Below are 18,787 nucleotides of genomic sequence, written 5' to 3'. Positions count from 1 at the left end.
CTATAGTATGTAGCCTCAATGCTATTGATTGATGCTCATGTGTTGGCCAAAGTCGAGTACTGTTCTCCAAGCAAAACAAAAATTATGATCATCCCTGTCAACACAACTTAAGAGTTAATCCATGGTGACTAGCTATTCCTTATAAATAGCATCCAAATTTAAGCTCCCAAAGAATGAGAATAAGTAGATTATCATAAGCTCTTCTTGCTAAACAAAAATTCCTTGGAATGCATGTTAAATGGATAGAATTTTGTGTAGTTCGATCATGGTCTATAATATAACTAAATGGTAAACTTCTTTGGGAGTAGGAAGGGATCGATGCAAGGGTATTCTATGGTACCATACCAATTTGCTATTGTTACACAACACTTCTCTTTACTACTTAATAGCTACATGGAGTTGGTTCCTTAACACCTCATCCATATTTAAGAGACACTTTATAACTCATTCAACTTTTCTTGTTGCTTTATTCCTCTTTGTTAAAGCAAAAACTGATTCTATTAGAACAATTATGGAAGTCATCCACACTTTTCTTGTTGTCTCTTAATTTTTGGAAAAATGTGTCAAGATCTCAGATCTTTAGACACATGATCAAGCTACAATGCAAAATACAGCTGAAGTATTTGGTACCAATTTTGATGCTCTACCAATATAACTTCGATTTTCCAGTCACATATGTGAAGCTCTACTTCAAGAATTGTTGAAACATAGGCAAACTATCTTATGCTGGAAAATTGGACATTACAAGAAATGAAATATATGGGAAAATTCTTTTTGAACTTTTTGTAAAATGCCTAAGAAATGTATAAGCAACCGATTATATCAAGATTCCTTTGGAATGGTGATGATGCAAGGAGTATTTAAAATGCCTCATGGAGCAACACATGAGTACCATTCAAATAGCAATCAGTCCTAAGAATAAATGACCGATGAAACAAATATACAGATAAAAAAGTGAAAAGTAGCATAACCTCGGCACAGTCCTCACAAGATCTAGGAGCCATGGATAAATGTCCAGAAGGAACAGGAGACACAGTACCAGCACAAAGAGAAAATACAGCCTCAGGAACGAGTGCAACCATTTGTGCATTCCATACACCAGCTTGCTGCAACTTAAGAAGTATTAGTTTAGTAGTCGAAAAAGTTGACCTAGAAACGAAATATAAAAGGCAGGCAAGGTTGAATATTCTTCCAAAACATACAAACAGAGACTTCACAAATGGAATTTGATAGCGGTGTCAACATAAACACCGACATTTATCAAACCATTCTTCAAGTTTTTAAATATACATGTCAGGAAAAGAATGCAAAATCAATATGAGTAAGAAATATAGAGATTCCTATAATTGAAAAGAAATGCAACTCATACAAACAAATCCGCTTATCCTCCAAGTACTTTGCCTATCTTTAGTGCGAAGACGCCCCAAGCCCAGCATCTAGCAAGTGTCGGCATGACTAGGCTGCAAGTAAATTTTCCATGTCGTTCGCGCCCATACCTTCTTAGGACTGGGACGTCTAAAGAATTCATATGTCGTCCTGCCAGTCTTTGTCTAGCATCAGACGCCGAGCCCGTATCCGAAAGAATTTGGTCCATTATTAACGGTAACCTCTTAATCAAAGGTGAATTTGAAGGGGATACTTCCCAAGACCACACATCTGCACGCCTCGGGTACCTGTGGTGGACCCATTTGATCTAAAGAACGTTTGCTTTCACCTTAATCCATCAAAGTACCTTAGCTAAGTTCTAACTTTTTAACTCCCGGAATCCCAAGCCTCCTTCCTCCTTTGGTTTACACATATCAGCCCAAGATACCAGAGGATGTTTCGATCTCCACTGATGGAACAATAGATTAAAGGCTGCATGCACAGTTTGTTCATCATAATACAACTTCATCAACTCGATAGGAACATGTCCTAATTGAATCAAGAATTATGAACTTACATGATGATTGCCTCATAGCTCTATAATCTGGCTATTAGAATTTACCTCTTGCCATACCAAGAGATCAAATTGCCCATCAAAACAATGTAATAACACCTGATGTGGATCTTCTATTATGGATAAACTTCCCCACCAACATCAATATATCTCAAAATTTGGGCATGATGGCAATACTGATACAAAACATTATTTCTAAGAGTGTTCTTAAGATACTGTACAGCAATATTTAATGTATCATTTTGAATTGAAGATTCAGTACTTGGCTAGAACCAAGGAATCAAATTTAATTCTATGTTGATCTGCACTAGCAAAAATTTTCAATTGGCCTAAGGTCAGCATGCAACGAGGCATGAGATACATGCCGCAGGAATCATGAGCTGCCTTCCTCCTCCATGAGCAACACAACAAAGGAGCAGCAAAGTAGAGTAAGGTTCCACAGCAATACTCAGGAAAGTTCTCTTCCACTACCTCGTCCACCTCCTCCTCCACCGCATTATCGGCCCCTTCTTCAGCTACCTCATATTATTCATTTTCAACCTCCTACTATCTCCTCCTTCGAGCAACCAGCACCCAATCGAACGAAACAATCCCATTCCAAAATAGTATTATTTCAGCCTCTAACCAAAACTCTGAATTAGAACAAAGTTTAAAACTTGACTACAACGATACAGTTCTTCACCATGCCGTGTCAACAATTGGCATGCTTCAACATAGGTTGAAGCATGAAATGATTTCATAGTAATTCTATTTTTAATCTCATTCAGCATAGCTTGATTGCATTCCAAGAACAGGTTGTGAAGCTATATCATCTGAATCAAATTAATCTAATAGCTAATTTAAATGACAAAGAATATAATTCATATAACTAAGTATAAACTATAAATTCAGCTAATTAATATTAAAACTAAAGTTAGTTAATATATACTGATATTTAAATATATTTAAATACGCACTAAGTATACAGTATTATAAACTAAATAATTATTAAGGTAATGGTGTTTTACTAGTTTATAAACCTATAAAAAATAATATTAAATTTAAGGTAGTTAATATAAAAACACAATTAAATATTTAATAATTATTAATATATCATTAATAAAGTTTAATTAATTATAAACCCCAAAGCATATATAAACACAATTAACTATTTTGTGGTATATATAAGCTTAATCTTTATAATGTTAGGCTTTATATATATATATATATAAATATATATATATATAAAGCCTAACATTATAAAGATTAATTAATGATAACATTAAATTAAAGTCAACATTATTACATTATTAATAGTAATAAAACCCCAATACTTATTAATCTATATAAGTTGCACCTGGGAGAAAATAAAGGCCATCTTAGGGAAGAGCAGTGTGAGTGGAACTTGGTTATATTATCATGAAGAAGTTAATGGGAAAATTTGATTAGGGTTTTTCTTAGCCTAGTAGTCCCCTCATTGATAAATGTAATTCAAATGTGGTTGTATGATTGATTCATCACCAAGAACAGAAACCAGGGCTCTAATACTTTGAGCAAAATAAATTTCAATTTAAACTACCTGCCACTATTTTGCACTTGCTAACGTTAGCTAATTCTTTATCAAACTCTGTGATGGTTGCTAACTGAAAAAGGAAGATGACTCAATGGCATTTCCTTATATAATGCTTCCTATTAGCATCAAAGAAATGCAATTTTCTTTTATTCATTAAAAATTGGCTAATTGAGTAATTTCCTTGATTATGTGCTTTCATGTGTGCTCTGAGAGACTGGATTTGTTTATACTGAATGTTGCAACACTTATGACGGATTTACGCATGCTGTGATGAATTATACTAAACAGAAATCATTTTACTGAAATTAGTTCAATCTGCAGATGGAAACAGCTAGTATTGACTAAATTAATAACCTCTCTTTTTGTGCTTCAATTTGAATGCAACATGGACAGGACCAATTTTGAATGAATGTACCATCATAACAAAGTCAGTTTGCAATGTGAATTGACTCTCACACAACTCTATGAATGCACTGTGGCAACAAAGTTGGTTCATAATGTGAATCAATTTTTTGGATCACCAAATGAGAACATCAATGACTTCAAGTCATATGATATTTGTGCATGTGAAAACAGAGACAACCAAATAGAATGCCATTTTGACTTGTTTTTTCAGAAATATTAGAGTAAATTGACAAACTGTAAAGTGGGAGGGGAAAATTCCAAAGACTGGGATCAGTTTGAGCATCAAAAGCAATATGTACTTTTCATCTTGCTATATTAAATAGAATAATTCTTTTTTTTAGGTGACCATGTACTAATAGTTATTATTAGATTGTAACGGAGCTCCTTTTTTTTTGTTAATACCAACGGAGCTTATGTCAGCAACCTCTTTGAAAAATAGGGAGAAACAAGTAAATATCACCTATCACACGATGTCATGTGTACAATTATTTTTTTAAATATATAGACATTATGATTAAACATGTTTATATGCTTCAGAATTATTTTAATTGAAAATGATGGATGATAGAGCAACTAGTATGGCAAAAGTGATACTCTAACATAAAATACATGGAACATACCTTCATCTCAAATGTTTACAAAATTACTCTAAGCAAATCTTTTGCAAGATACAAAATATCATGAACATTGCAAAGCTAAAGCCTGAAGAATAAATTTGACAATTGATAACACAAAAAAATAAATTGGAACATAAATCAGCAAACAGAAAGAATACACAGATGCAACACTTCCTTGAAAGAATAGCAGAGAGAAAAACTGAAACAAGGATTTTCTTAAGCTACAAAATGTTTTAGGCAGTAACAAGTACATCTAAGTCATACAACAAAAATTATATAACCAACAAAGATGTTGTTTTATGCCCACCAAGATAAAACTAATATCTATCTATACATGACATGATTTGGCTACACTACAATTTACCACATTATATTTGGTTCTAAAAGATCTGAAAGTAGTCATGGAAGAAACATTAATCTCAAATCTTACAACCACTAAAAAATAAAAGCAATTGAAAAATGCGTCTAAGAAAATACAAAATGAAGAAACACAATTTAAACACATACCTTGTGCCTCAATAAGATGATCAAATGCCCTCAAACTATTAATAGGAAGCACAAAATGAAATGAAAAAATTTTACAACCTCAAAAGCCCACTGCCCAAGAATAAATACATACTACTCAAACAGTGCATAATGTGGACAAAAGGCTATATAAAAAGAATACCAAGTAGTCTACTAACTGTAGCAATGTTATTGATGCAGCACTGTCTCAATTGTCACATAAATTGATTGATGTCCAACTTATTACACAAAAATAAAAAGCAAAACTCCTTAAGGAACATGATAAGGAAAAGCATTAAAGCAACATTATTGTGACAGTAAGAGACTTGATGATGATGCAAAACCCTAATTATAAGAAGAGTTAATAGACAACCTCAACGAAGATACAAGTTAATCTCATCTTCGATGCAAAGCTCTAATTTTTTGTATTTATAATTTCAGTTCAGAATTTTACACCACCAACATATTTTTTAAAATTTAAATTTTTTTACCTAAGATTTGTTTGTTTCTATTTCACCCTTATATATTTTTCATAAAAACTACACTTCGCATTTCATTGATTATTTCAGTCCTTATATCTTATTACTAAAATATTTAATAATAAAGACAAATTCTATTATAAGGATATTTATCTACCTGATATAATTTATTATCATGTCAATTTATTAATTGATTGAATATAATTTTAATCTATTATAGTTTACAGATATATTTGCATAAATTGGACAAGATTTTCAATTACTAGAATTATTTTTACTATGAAAATGTTTCAAATCAAACATATTTTAATTTTTTCCCCCCTTAAAAATGAGTATAAAAAGTGAGTTTTCCAAACAAGATTTATAACTTTCATCTCTTTCAGAACGTTCTTATTAAGATATACCAAACAGATTCTAATTTTAAAAAGAAAAAGAAAGAAAAATTTTATCTCAAAGTTTTTAATTAAATTGGATAGAAAATTTTAAAAACAAAAAATGGATTCCCAAAATCAACAACTCTTGCAGTGCAATATGGTTACATGGAAACACATACATTGTAGGCATGTGCTTAAATGTCCTCAAATCCCATATATCTCGAGGAACTGCAATTACACTAACTTGATCCTGAAAGATAAAAACCAAATGTGAGTAATATCCACAAATTCAATTCAGAAAATATAACTCAAAAATCTAGTCAAAGCAAACATACAGAAAGAATTCATATAAGGTAAAAGAAGCTTACCCTCTCAATCATATTGCCAAGTAGTGTCAAAGTAACATCAATCTGCACGAATGCCCCACTTACTTTACTTAGGACCATAAACTTTACAAAGAAACAATGTCATGAACAATAACTGCCCACTTGGTTAATGAAGGACCACAATTTTACAAAGAGAGCCAGAATGAAAATAATAATAGCATATTATGAAATAACTACAAAAGTTTACTCACAATAGAAGAGAAACTACTCAGAACAAGTAATCCCCGCATCAAATAACTCCAAATCTCTTGCCAACAATTTCTGAGATTTGTAATCTTAAAATAAAATAAATTAAGCTTATCAGGCATATATCAATAAAGGAATTAATAAAAAAAATAATGAAATAGCACATTCAAATAAACCATTCATGATAATGATAAACCAACATAACATTACATTGGAAAATAAACATGCATAATTTTCACAAATCAGAGAAAAAGTTAAATTCAATTGAACTCTGATACTTCAAAAACGCCTCTTCTTGAAAATCTTGGCACATCACATAACAATATTTTAATTGATCTTAAAACTTTCTATTGAACATTGATATAGGTTCAAATGGTATATTTGTATCAGTATCCAGGAGTTCATAGCCTTGTGTTTGTACCAAGTTGTAGAGTTGACACAAGTTGTAAATTAGTGCTTGTTTGTAACCTGTGTTTGCATCAGTTTTAATTTTACATTTTTACATCAGTTTTGCAGTTTTCAGGTTTTTAATTTGCAGTATACATCTTAAGCTGTTGTTGAGTTTCTGTTTCGTCTTGCCTTTCAGCAGTAGCATTCCAAGTAAATGGATTTGGAGTCATTTTCCATCTCTCCATGACCTCCAACTACACAACCATAGATAGGGACCTCTTGATATTTAAGCATGCCTAAGAATCTCATTTAACAATCAAAGACAAAACAGGTGTTAATTCTGACCTCCCAATCCTTTACCTCCTCTAGCACATTTTCTTTTAACATTAATATATAAATATATTGATTGGCTCATTTCCTAACAACTCAATTTTTTAGGAATGACTATAGCATCAAAGCACAGCAAGAGGTCTTAGGTTCAAGTCCTACCTGTTCAATTCAAGTTTAAAGCATTCAAGTCAAGTATACACGCACATGAAAGGAGGAATAATAATAAATAAATAAATAAATAGATATATGTTGACGGACAAGTGGATATCATATCATCTACAATTACTCATGTTAATTAACAAGAGCAATTCATGTAAGAGAATATCTTCATGTTGTCATGAGCGATACATTGAAAAACATTTTAATGAAATGTTTATATTGGGAACTCATATAATGAAATCATTTTTAACATACACATGATAGATTTTGAAGCAGATTCACAGTATAAAAGATAAAATTCTAGTATGGTACACTGCAAAATCTTACATAAATGCTTCACTGGAATAGTATTTGATGACATTGAATTAAATGAACTGTTTTAAAATTATAAAGCAATCAGCTTGAATATTTTGGGGCACTTGATCAATTGATTATTTTTAAATTTCAAAATCGCATAAGTTTAACATGGATCAGTCATAGAAACTGCATCACTATTGTTACAAGAAAAAAATACTCTAAACCTATGCAAGAAATGACCTCATTTGAGGTGAACCATGAGTTCTTGGGACGCTCTTCTAGGTGATGGAAACCATGAAACAGGAACACAGATGAAAATCCCTGCAATGCCCTTCATAGTGGTTTTGATGTAAAAAATCATGATAAACAAATTGTAAGATAATAAATCAGTGTAACTAACAAGAAACTAAAGATAATACTTGGAATACATGTAAAGACTACCTGTGAGGCAAAAGGCAAAGATCTATGATCACATCAGAATAACCTTTTAAGGAAAAGACGACAGAAGATAGGTGGATGTCAGGAGATGATGATGTATGTAATGTTCATAACAATCAAGATAATCTATTCCAACACGCCCATGGGCAGCTATGACAAACAATGGCTCAGTAACAATGAATTAATGATGTCCAAAGTTTGTGACCAGATTATGCAATATGTATGTCTATCCTACCAACACAGCAAGCTGATAGGATTAGGAATACTTCTGAAAAGCCAATTCAAAAGCAAAAGGAAAGAAAATAGGAGCAAAATGCATCATTGCATATGGATACTGAAGGATTCAGGATCTAATGAACCCAATTGCTGGAAATAAACATTTTAGGTAGACAGAAAATAGTTAGGATTTAGGAAATAAGAAAGCATAAACATAAAAAATAAAAAACTGTGGCCCTTATAAGGATTGCATGCAATACCGTAAAAGCCAAAGAAGTGCATCATGTGAATTCAAAGTAGAACCACCTAGTATCCTGAAAAGACAAGGAATTTCAATCTTTATCTAGGCAAATAAGCTACTCAAGTATCACAAAAGGAAGTCAAAAGAAGAAATATAAAACATAACATCTTTAAAAAAACTTGGATAAGATAGAAGGAAAGAAAGGTGCAACTACAGCCCTAGCAGATATGAAGTAGAGGTTCCTAGTGATACAATGATCGCACTGTGTTCCATATATTTTTCTTATGAGAAAGATGGTTGTGCAATCTATAAGTCATGCTTATGAAAAAGGTGGTCGAATAAGCAAGAAGTGAATCAGATTGGAATGATATAATCTATTTAGCTCCCAATCAACATGGAGTCAGATTCTTGTACTTGACCCCAATATACAGCAAACCTTAGAGGAGAAAAAGGTGACATTGAGTTTTTTATTTAGATTTATTCCATAATGTAGAAATTTGGAAGCTTGCAAAGTGAACCTGACAGAACTTACTCTATAATAAAATCTGAATTTGCTTGAATAATTTCTCATTAGAAGATTAACTGAAAAGAATCCGTCACAAGAACATGCATTTAAATGATACCATAGTGAAAATAGAGAAATCATGTTTTGGTGTGGAAATACTAAAAACCTATTCATTTGTTTACCACATACAAAGACTTTCACTGCATCCAAGATTCAGCACTTGACCTTAAACTACTATCGAATTAGAGTTTACGCAAACCACCTAGTGGATATATATTCTCATGTTATTCCAATCTTCAACTGCTTTGACATGGCAAAGCCAATTTGTTTTGATATGGGCAGGAAACAAGCTACATGCATGAGAGTAAACTCAATGCATAGGAGAGTCCTTTACAAAGAGAGCACACGAGAACAATGTTAAAAGACATTCAATATTTGTAACAAGAGGTTTTAGACTTTTTCAAGTGCATAGGAAATGTCCACTATGCATCACAGAGTACCTTTTATAGAGATAACAAGAATTCTAAGACTTTTTTTCAAATGCATTAACAAATTTCCACTATACATCACAGAATACCTTTTCAAACCTTCAATCGCACCTTCAAACCAATAGATTAATAAGGTCTTATCCAGTCGAAGACCATAATTATGAATAAGAAAAGAAAATGCCCCGTTCCTGAAATACAAGGTCAAAGATATATCATAAAGTCAAATTTGGAGTTAAGATTCTCAGCAAAAATTGACTCAATAAGCAATTATAAGATATTAAAACTGCTAGAAGATAGTTTAGTCAAAACAATACTCTTAGAAGTTAGAACACAAGCATAAATGCGGTATAAGTAAAAATTGTGTCATCAATTAATTGCAGAATCAAACTGTAAGAAAGCAGTTTTGGTTGGACTACGGAACAAATTGTAAAGAAAAAATCTGACATTTTTATTTATCTTTGTAATAGCAGAAGCAGAATTTCCACTGGAATAGAAACATAAAGACTATGATTGAAAAAATGCAAATCCATAGACAAAGAAAATCAGCATAAAAATTAGGGGTATCAATTCAGGTGGTTCGGGTTCAGGTCGGGAAAAAAATTATAAAAAATCCCAATCTGAATCCGAATACAACCCGAACTCAAATCCGACCAACCCGAATAACCCGATTAAAAATGACGACTTCTTTTTTTGGTTATTTTCTCTATAATTCTTCACTTTTATGTCCATACTCTATCATTATCATACTAACATTGATATTAATATACATAAAAACATCTTAATTTTCAAAATAAAATTTAATTTAACAAAAAAAAAACTAAAACCTAAACCCGGGTCAACTCGACCTGAAAACCCTCCAACCCGAACCTGAAAACCCAAGCCGAACCTGATTTTTTTCGGGTCGGATTCATTTTTGACACCCCTAATAAAAAATAGTCAAATTTATACAAGCTACTGCAAATGTTTCATGATTTGATGAACCTACCAAATGCAAATATATATGATGTGTCCATGCACTACATCTATACAAGTTCCAATTGAAAAAATTGGGTAGTTTATGCAGGACAGAGGATCTCTTCATGTAAAAAAAAAGCCAACTAGGTGCACGAAACAAATCCCAATACGGGTCCCGAGAAAGGGACTATTGTACATAGTCTAACCCTCCTTTACAATAAGCTGTTTTTGAGACTCAAACTCGTGACCTCTAGGTCACACAACAGTAACTTTACTATTGTGCCAAGGCTCTCATTCATGTAAAAAAGTAGAAATATATAGGTCGTAAAGACCTTTAGTAAAATTTACAAGGATGCTGCATGACATATGCACTAATAATCCTATCATGCGCGAAAGATTTCTAACCTCAATTATAACAAGGAAGAATAAAACAATTATCAAAACTAGGCTACTCTGCAACTATTAATCACACATGAATGAATGTAGTGATCCATTAGATAAATTGGTCTCTTTCTATGCAACTCAAGCTTTGGAATAAGTGGTTAACAAAGCAAGACGTCCAAAGTTTGAATCCTACGCATCAAACATATACACGCATATAGTTGGGCTCATACCTCATGCTGGGCATGAAGAAGTGTTGAAGCTATCATCTTGAGCTTTTCAAATAAGTGTTTAACCAATCATCTTTAACAACAATAAATTAATAATAGAACATTTTAAACCAGATTTGTTATTCTAGGGATTAAATGAGAATTCCTACTTCGTATGGAGATTCAATTCTTTTAAGAAATTCATAAAATAAGGATGAATGCTGAAACAAGATGCCAACAAGCATCTCTCTGTTGAAGGTAGTATTTACCATAGGCAAGAAGCTTTCATGATCCCATCCTTAACACGACCAGTAGCATGCTCCATCTTCAACCGTTTCTCATTACTCTCATTACAAGTCGCTTTGCACTTAATTCTGCAGGCCTGGAGGATAATAAGATTTTGCAAAGATCAAAAATCTGAAATTATTGAAGAATAAATTTAGAAGGAGCATAAAGAACTAATCATCTAGGGCAACTGCCTGATAGAAAACAGTGGCTGCAAGCTCCATGAGGCTTTGTCGAATGCTACCAAGAGATCCAGATTTATCATCTTTAGATACATCATACCTGAACGCAATGCTAGCATAAGAAAGCAATAGAAGGTTAACTGAGCAAAGAACTACAACCAACCAAAGCACTCCAGCAACATTTATGCCATGGTCAAATTCTTTGGTGATAACATCAAGAAATTGTTCTATAATTGGAGCTCCTTCTGATAAACTTCGAATCAGGCTTAGTTGAATCCTCATATAATTAATAAAGGAACTCTGCAAAGAGAAGAGATATCCATGTACAAAGCTTATCAATTAAATTCCAAAAATTAGTAGCCACGACCAAGGTTCAAGAGATTATGGCAACCTTTAGTCCTTGATACAGATAGAAGTGAACAACCTATTCTAAATGATATGGAGAAAAAGGTTCCTAGTTGGAATCGTATTAGTAATTATAGTTTCAATAATGTTGATTATTTATTTGATATCAGGAATATTTGGAGTTTGATCTCTGATGACACTTTTTTTGTTAAGGATAGTAATGGTGATCATTACTCTATATTTTTTGATATTGAAAATCATATTTTTGAGGTTGACAATGATAGTTCCTTTATGAGTGAACTAGAAATTATTGTTTCTAGTTATTTGAATAGGGGGTCTAAGTCTAAGAAAAAGAATCATACATGTAATGATACTGAATCCAGTTGGAAAAAGAACATTATTAGTAGCATTGATAGTTGTTGTTTTGAAGTCAGTATTAGTAGTTCTATTTCAAGTAGTAAAAGCATATAGAATATGACGAGATCAAGAGCCAACAAGATACTCCTTACCGCACTTTGAAGAAAATTTTTGTAAATGTCTGCACAACATCTTCTCGAATGTTATCTGGATAATCACCAGGTGGGTTTTCTAAGAGAACATAAAGAATTACGATAGTGCGGAAACTATCCTCATTGGAACCGGCCTGGCTAGGATTCAAATCCATCAATGTACCCAACTTGGTGGTGTAGAGAACTATTAGACCTGCTAGCAGAGAGATCTAGAGTGTCAATGACAACAAAGTTTATAGTGTTTGTTTTAAATGGTTGCAAGAGCTAATACAAGAAACACCCACCGCAATAAACCCGCTTCCTCATTTGATATCGGTACTCTTTGACAGTTAGAAGATGCCTAAGAATGCTGTTGTATTCTAACTGATAGCTAGGAACATCCTTAATAACATCCAATGCATGATTGAATACCACTTTCACAACAGAAAATAAAAGAAAACTGTTTCCTGCAACAATACATATTTTCTCAAAAGATATTAAATCATAAAAATACATGTTTTGACTTCTAAAATATCTACAAAAACAAATACATGCTTGACAGAACTGTTTCTAGATAAAATATAGTAATGAAAATGATTTAAGGGTAAGTAATTAAATAATAAAGAAAAAATTAAAATTTTCATTTATGAATTTGATGATCATTTGGTAAAATTGTTATTGCATTAAAAAAGATAAAGCAAAACCTATAATTACTAGGTTTCCCTCTTCAAGGGCCTTTTGACAAGTTTACTAGTATATTATCCATGCATAGCAATCTAAATTGAACAAAATATGGTTGAAGCATGCATATTCAAGGGAATGATAAAGTAGAAATGTGCAACAAGCCTTCAACGAACAATCAATCATAGAGTGGCAACTAAACTCTTCAACAATAAATTCAAATGCAACATCTAAATTATTTTCCATCAATTTCTTATTATTATTCTTTTCCATTACTGGAATTTTGAATGTCTGATGGCAAACAGGATTCAGCAATAGTTAAAAGATGGAGATAAAATAAAAAATTTTCAAGACTACATAATGTTAACAAGTTAAGTATCAAGAACACATGACAACAGGAAATGGATAAATCATCTGAAACCATTCTTCTGCATACCTGAGATCCTTGCATCTTCTGCATACTGAATTGTCATTCGAAGAGTCTTCGCAAAGATCAACTTTGGTGGGCGTTTCTTACTTGTAGAAATTTCTGACGAGATGCATCTCATGAGCAACGTGACTAGAAAAGGCCATGTCTCAGCTGCCAAAATTAGCAACAAAATCACATGGATGCAAAGATCAAACTCCTATTGTTGTTTAAAGATTAAACATAAACAATCTTTAGTAACTTTCATAGAATATGAAATGTAAATATCTTAACATCAAGCTCATGGAGGGTTTATGGTGTCAAAAATTGTTGTGACCTATGCTGACATGTAGGCCAACAGCAAGTATTGAGTCAATTCTCATTTGTTAACGCAGTGATATATTGCAGCATTCTCCAACAATCATTAATTTTTCACTAAATTGACAAAAATCAATGATCAGTGTCACTCTCCATAAATGTCCTTACAACATAGTTAGATCGCCATACTAATCTAAATAAATAGCAATTGACGCAGCATCCACCTCCATCTTTGTACCCTAGAGTTGGTGGCAGAGATGGATTTCATCCACACATCCCTAAAACTTTCTTCATGTTTAATATATGATATCCCTTGCTTTAATTACCACTTGAGCATGAGGTGCATATTAACTGGATATACAAGTATCAATCTCAATTCTCAAAAGACCACTGAATGTGATCTTACAATTTTTCCATGTTTACATGCTATTTTAGACAAAAATGCATTTACAGTTGAGGTGATGGAGAGTCTTTCATGCTGGCATCAAAAGGATTAACCATATTTCTCCTTGACTTCATAATAACCTAACAGCTTTGCATTGGAACAGTAAACACCTAATCCAATATGCATAGCAAGATAGGATCTTTAGATTCAGCAATTGGCCAATGTCAACTTTCAAAAAAAGCATGAATACTTTGTTAAGTGATGGATCAATGTAATGCTAAGCAGCTTCGCATAGCATTCTACATGATGTATATAATGGTGGAGAGGGATTGTTTTAGTTATGTACACCAATTGAGACAATGATCATCTTCCAGAAACCTGTAACCAAGGATCAAGTTGGCATAGTGCCTAGCTAGGTACCAAGCACTTTACCTAGGAGATACAAGTTGTAGAGGAGTCAAACTCAAGAATTGAAGATGCACAGGGAAGCAGGCAATCAAGCATTGAGGGGCAACCTAGGGTGGGTCGGTGTCTAGCACAACAACCAGAAACTACTTACATAGACATCCTTTCAGATTCAAGCATCTGGAATGACAATAATACGTGATGAGATGAGAGGTTGGGTGTTTGGGGGTGAAGGTCAGGTCTGAGGAGGACGATAGAAGAATAAGGCAATAAGACATTACCATTGTGATATGGTGGAAATGTCTCCTGCCACAGAGTTCACATGACTAACATCAGAAGATGTTTTCAGTTATGCTGGTCAGCATCATTCAATCAAGAGACAGAACAAAATTGTTACTGCCCTATTTGGACATGGATTCACACTATATTGCAGGAAAATAGCACTATGAATTTGACTACTAACAATTGGCAAAAACATGTTTCACAAGGTTTTTATTGAACCCATAGTAGGAGCTATTCGTGCTTCATTTACAGGTGTACATCCTATAGTCCCATGCTACCTGCTCTGATCGACTTTGGACCTTACCCACGGGAAAGTGTTCAAACCCCAAGTAACAACTGGATCATTCTACCATCTGAAGAACTAACTATCAACAGTATCTTTTTGTCATACGATTTGTGATCTAACTAACACTTGCATTGCAAACAACTCACAGTGTGGGATCTCATCCGGCTTGATCTTGGCAGTGTTCCGGCTGAGAAGCTTGCAGAAATCCACCGATCGCTCACCTTCTAACCAGCTACTCAAAAGTTTTACCCCTTCCTGGCAGAGACGATAGAAGTATCAACTAGGGTGAGTATAAAGGACAATGCGAGGGAGAAAGCTCACCTCCCGAGCCTTGGCTTTATCGGACGATAGCTTGGAGATGATCTCCTGGACATCCCTCGAGGTCGCCATGGCTCCGGAAATGGTTTCGCCTCCTACTTCGCCATGGTGATGGAGCGCGAAGGATTTCAAGGGAGCACGGCGACCGCGGATGCGGAGGAATAGTAGAAGACGTCGAAGGAAGAGAGCAAGGGTTTTCTAATCTCCTGTATACTTCCTCGTTTTAATAATCAGCAAGGAAGAGAGTAAGGAGGATACATTAATTTTTTTTAATATTTTTTTATTTTTTTTAATCTAAATATTCCGCTCTTACGATATGGATCCAATTCCTAGTGTTTGATTAATTCGGGAGGGAATAGGATTTTACATTAGCCTAAATCGAGAAACAAAAATGGATCAGATGGTCCAGATATAATTTATGTTCATGACATATTAATTGATATTAAAAAAGACATATATTATCAAGGAATGAAATAAAACAACAATTAGTTTGCCATTTTTCCTTGTCACTGTAGTCTATAAATGTTGTTAATTATAAATCAATAACATATAAAGCCAATAAGAACTTTACGAAAATTAGGATGAATATCTCATTGGACATATTTATCCTCGTCTTTTTTAATGGCTTCCTCTTTTTTTCTCTCGTTTTTTTCAACAAATAAAGACACTATCTTTCTTTTTTTACCTATATTTTACTAAAAAGAATATTTATTTATGATTATTCAAAAATATCCTTATATTTTACTACAATACTTTTCAAATTTGCTTAAAGAGAAAATTGTTAATTAAAGAATGTTCTTTATAGATAGGATTTGTAAATGTTAGGGTTCCTAGGTCAATTTGGTATTCAATTTGTAAAAATTTATTTATAATCATTTAATATATACAAAATTAATTAGAAAATAAATTTGAATAACTCATGACCGATTCATAATTAATGGTTAATTATGAAGGGTCAATATAACCAAAAGTCTATTGGATCACATGCACTATGAGTATATCTGAAAAACGTAAAATAAGTTTGAGAATAGAATTCTCAGATTGAGATATATTAAGTCTGATAGAACCAAACAAAGGAGAAAATATGAAAAATAGTTATTGGGCTGGAAGCAATGGTGGTCACACCTCTTGTATATGAGTTGGACCCATTTTTGTTTAGTTATGAACCAAATTGGTTAGGTTTAATAAACCAAAATTAGATTGATTTTAAACTAAGTTAGTTTGGTTTTAAACCTCGATGATAATGAATCAGGTTGGCGTAATGGGTATCTGTTTGATCTTGCTTATCAAACCCTAATAAAGGTGTATAAAACCCTTCCACGAGGAGAAAAATATTGATATAGCATTAGGGATTTTCTCTTCTCTCTCTCTGCCTCTTGTGCCGCCACCGAAATAATGCCTTTTTATGTCGCCACCTCCCAACCCCACTGACGCCATCTACTGCCACCATTGGATCCTTGCCACCTGCTGTCGCCCCTTGACGGCCATAAGCCCCTTGTCGTCGACCTTTAAAGCTACCAACAGCATCTGTTGTGCCACCGAACAATAACAAAAGGTTGTTGTCCTCTCTCTCCCACGATTTGGTGTCGCCGGGTTGCCCTTGCCACCAGGTATCAAATCAAGCTAGGGTTCTCTCTCAGATCGTGTTGTCTTCCTTATTTGGATAGTACAAAAATGAAGATGGAATTTATGGATTTGAGAAGTCATTTCAAAGGTATCCCCATGTGGATATGAATAGAGACAATGTTTGTGAGAGTTGCTAGTTGATGTCATTCCTGTTAAACATTATCCAACAGGTATAATTTATAAATAAAGCTTTCTATGATTATGTCTACACATGTGTATTCTTGTGATTGTGTGTAATGTGTATTATAATAATTTAGAAAAGAATTATGTTTCTGTTGCATGGTTTTCAAAAATAAAAATTGTAAATGTGCATAGAGACACCAACATGGTGTAGGCTTCTAGACAGGTATTCTATTTAACGGTCTCCTAGTCCATGTGGCTGAGTATCTCAAGTGAGAGTTGTTGAGGCTGTTGGAGTGTATACTAAAAGTCTAGCTTTTGTAAACATTTATTTTTGAAAAAAAAGAATCACATTGGTTAATATCTGTATTTATTTATTAAATGTAATTGTTTAATTAATTTATATAGTAGATAACATGGAGTGTGGTGTCACACTCAGAAGATCATGTTGTCGGTTCTTTATAAATTATAAATAGTTGCTCACAACTAAGATGGAAAGGAACAAACCATCGGAATAGTCGTAGTGTAATTAAGTATTAGTTTATCTTGATTAATAAATTGCACTGGTACACTCTAAGTGTATTTAGTAGGACCATTTAGGTAAGTTCTTTTTGTACTGACTTAGTAAAAGAACTAGACCTTAGTTATTATGGAAGTGTGTGCTCTTAATCCTAATATAATAACAAGCACATATATTTAATATTTATTTATTTGACTTATCAAAGGGTGAGGTTTTGCTCGATAAATCAATATGCCTGATAAGTTGGAAAATGATATTACTTATAGTGTGTGTTGTTGATTATAGAAGAAATCTGTGTCCTAGTTATTTATGTTGAGAATATCCCCAAGAGGAGCTCATAAGGATTGTCATGTTAAACCCTATAGGTGGACTTAGTCCGACATGACAATGAAGTTGAGTGGTACTACTCTTGGAGCTAGATATTAATTAAGTGAGTTGTCAGTAACTTAACTTAATTAGTGAGCATTTGTTATCTTAAACACAGAGAGACTAGCACACTCATGATAAGAAGGAGCCCATAATGTAATTTGGGATTGGTGCGGTAGTGCGATAATAACTCTCTAGTGGAATGAGTTATTATCGATGAACTTGAGTTGTGTGTTCGGGGCGAGCACGGGATACTCAAGCTCATCAGAAGGCCAAAACCAATTTCTCCTATAGATCCCTGTCGTAGCCTCATTAAAGCCTCAATTCCATCCAAATATAAGCTCATCTTGGTGTCCAAGAAGGGGATCGGTCTAATGCTTAGTGACCAAGCAAGGGTCGGCCACATCCTCTTCCATGGGGGTCGACCCTATTGTTTGATGAACAAACTAGTAGGGGTCGGCCACATTAATCAAACAAGGAAGGTTGTTTTGAATTTTTAAAATATTCTCTTTGTAGAAAACTATAAGTTTTAAAAGAAAGATTTTAATTTTAAAAATTTTCCTTATTTGAATTAGGTCACATGTTTTAAAAGAAAGTTTAAAAGATTTTAAAACTTTCCTTTTTTAACCATTCTCATGGTTTTATAAAAAGGAAGAGAAGTTTTAAATTTTAAATTTTCTATCACCATATTAAAAAAGAAAATTTTATAAGAGAAGTTTTAAAT

At 33.2% G+C, this 18,787-nt stretch overlaps 1 protein-coding gene across 1 annotated transcript in view; it reads right to left on the bottom strand.

Moving 5' to 3' along the window:
* LOC122019353 (serine/threonine-protein kinase ATM-like) overlaps positions 1-15,639 on the bottom strand; it is an 83,425-nt gene extending 67,786 nt beyond the window's left edge. Inside the window, 19 exon segments of the mRNA XM_042576827.1 lie at positions 972-1,149; positions 4,661-4,734; positions 4,878-4,948; positions 5,021-5,055; positions 6,050-6,120; positions 6,239-6,280; positions 6,448-6,531; positions 7,859-7,949; positions 8,533-8,586; positions 9,596-9,694; positions 11,320-11,432; positions 11,530-11,617; positions 11,681-11,817; positions 11,909-11,941; positions 12,371-12,564; positions 12,656-12,817; positions 13,468-13,611; positions 15,260-15,368; positions 15,435-15,639. Of these exon segments, the coding sequence (XP_042432761.1) occupies positions 972-1,149; positions 4,661-4,734; positions 4,878-4,948; positions 5,021-5,055; positions 6,050-6,120; positions 6,239-6,280; positions 6,448-6,531; positions 7,859-7,949; positions 8,533-8,586; positions 9,596-9,694; positions 11,320-11,432; positions 11,530-11,617; positions 11,681-11,817; positions 11,909-11,941; positions 12,371-12,564; positions 12,656-12,817; positions 13,468-13,611; positions 15,260-15,368; positions 15,435-15,503 (1,848 nt within the window). The 5' untranslated portion in view covers positions 15,504-15,639.
* Between the last annotated feature and the right edge of the window lie 3,148 nt (positions 15,640-18,787).

The sequence above is a fragment of the Zingiber officinale genome, chromosome 9A (genome assembly GCF_018446385.1).
Source record: "Zingiber officinale cultivar Zhangliang chromosome 9A, Zo_v1.1, whole genome shotgun sequence".
Taxonomy (NCBI): Eukaryota; Viridiplantae; Streptophyta; class Magnoliopsida; order Zingiberales; family Zingiberaceae; genus Zingiber; species Zingiber officinale.
This window is presented reverse-complemented; position numbering and strand designations above follow the sequence as displayed.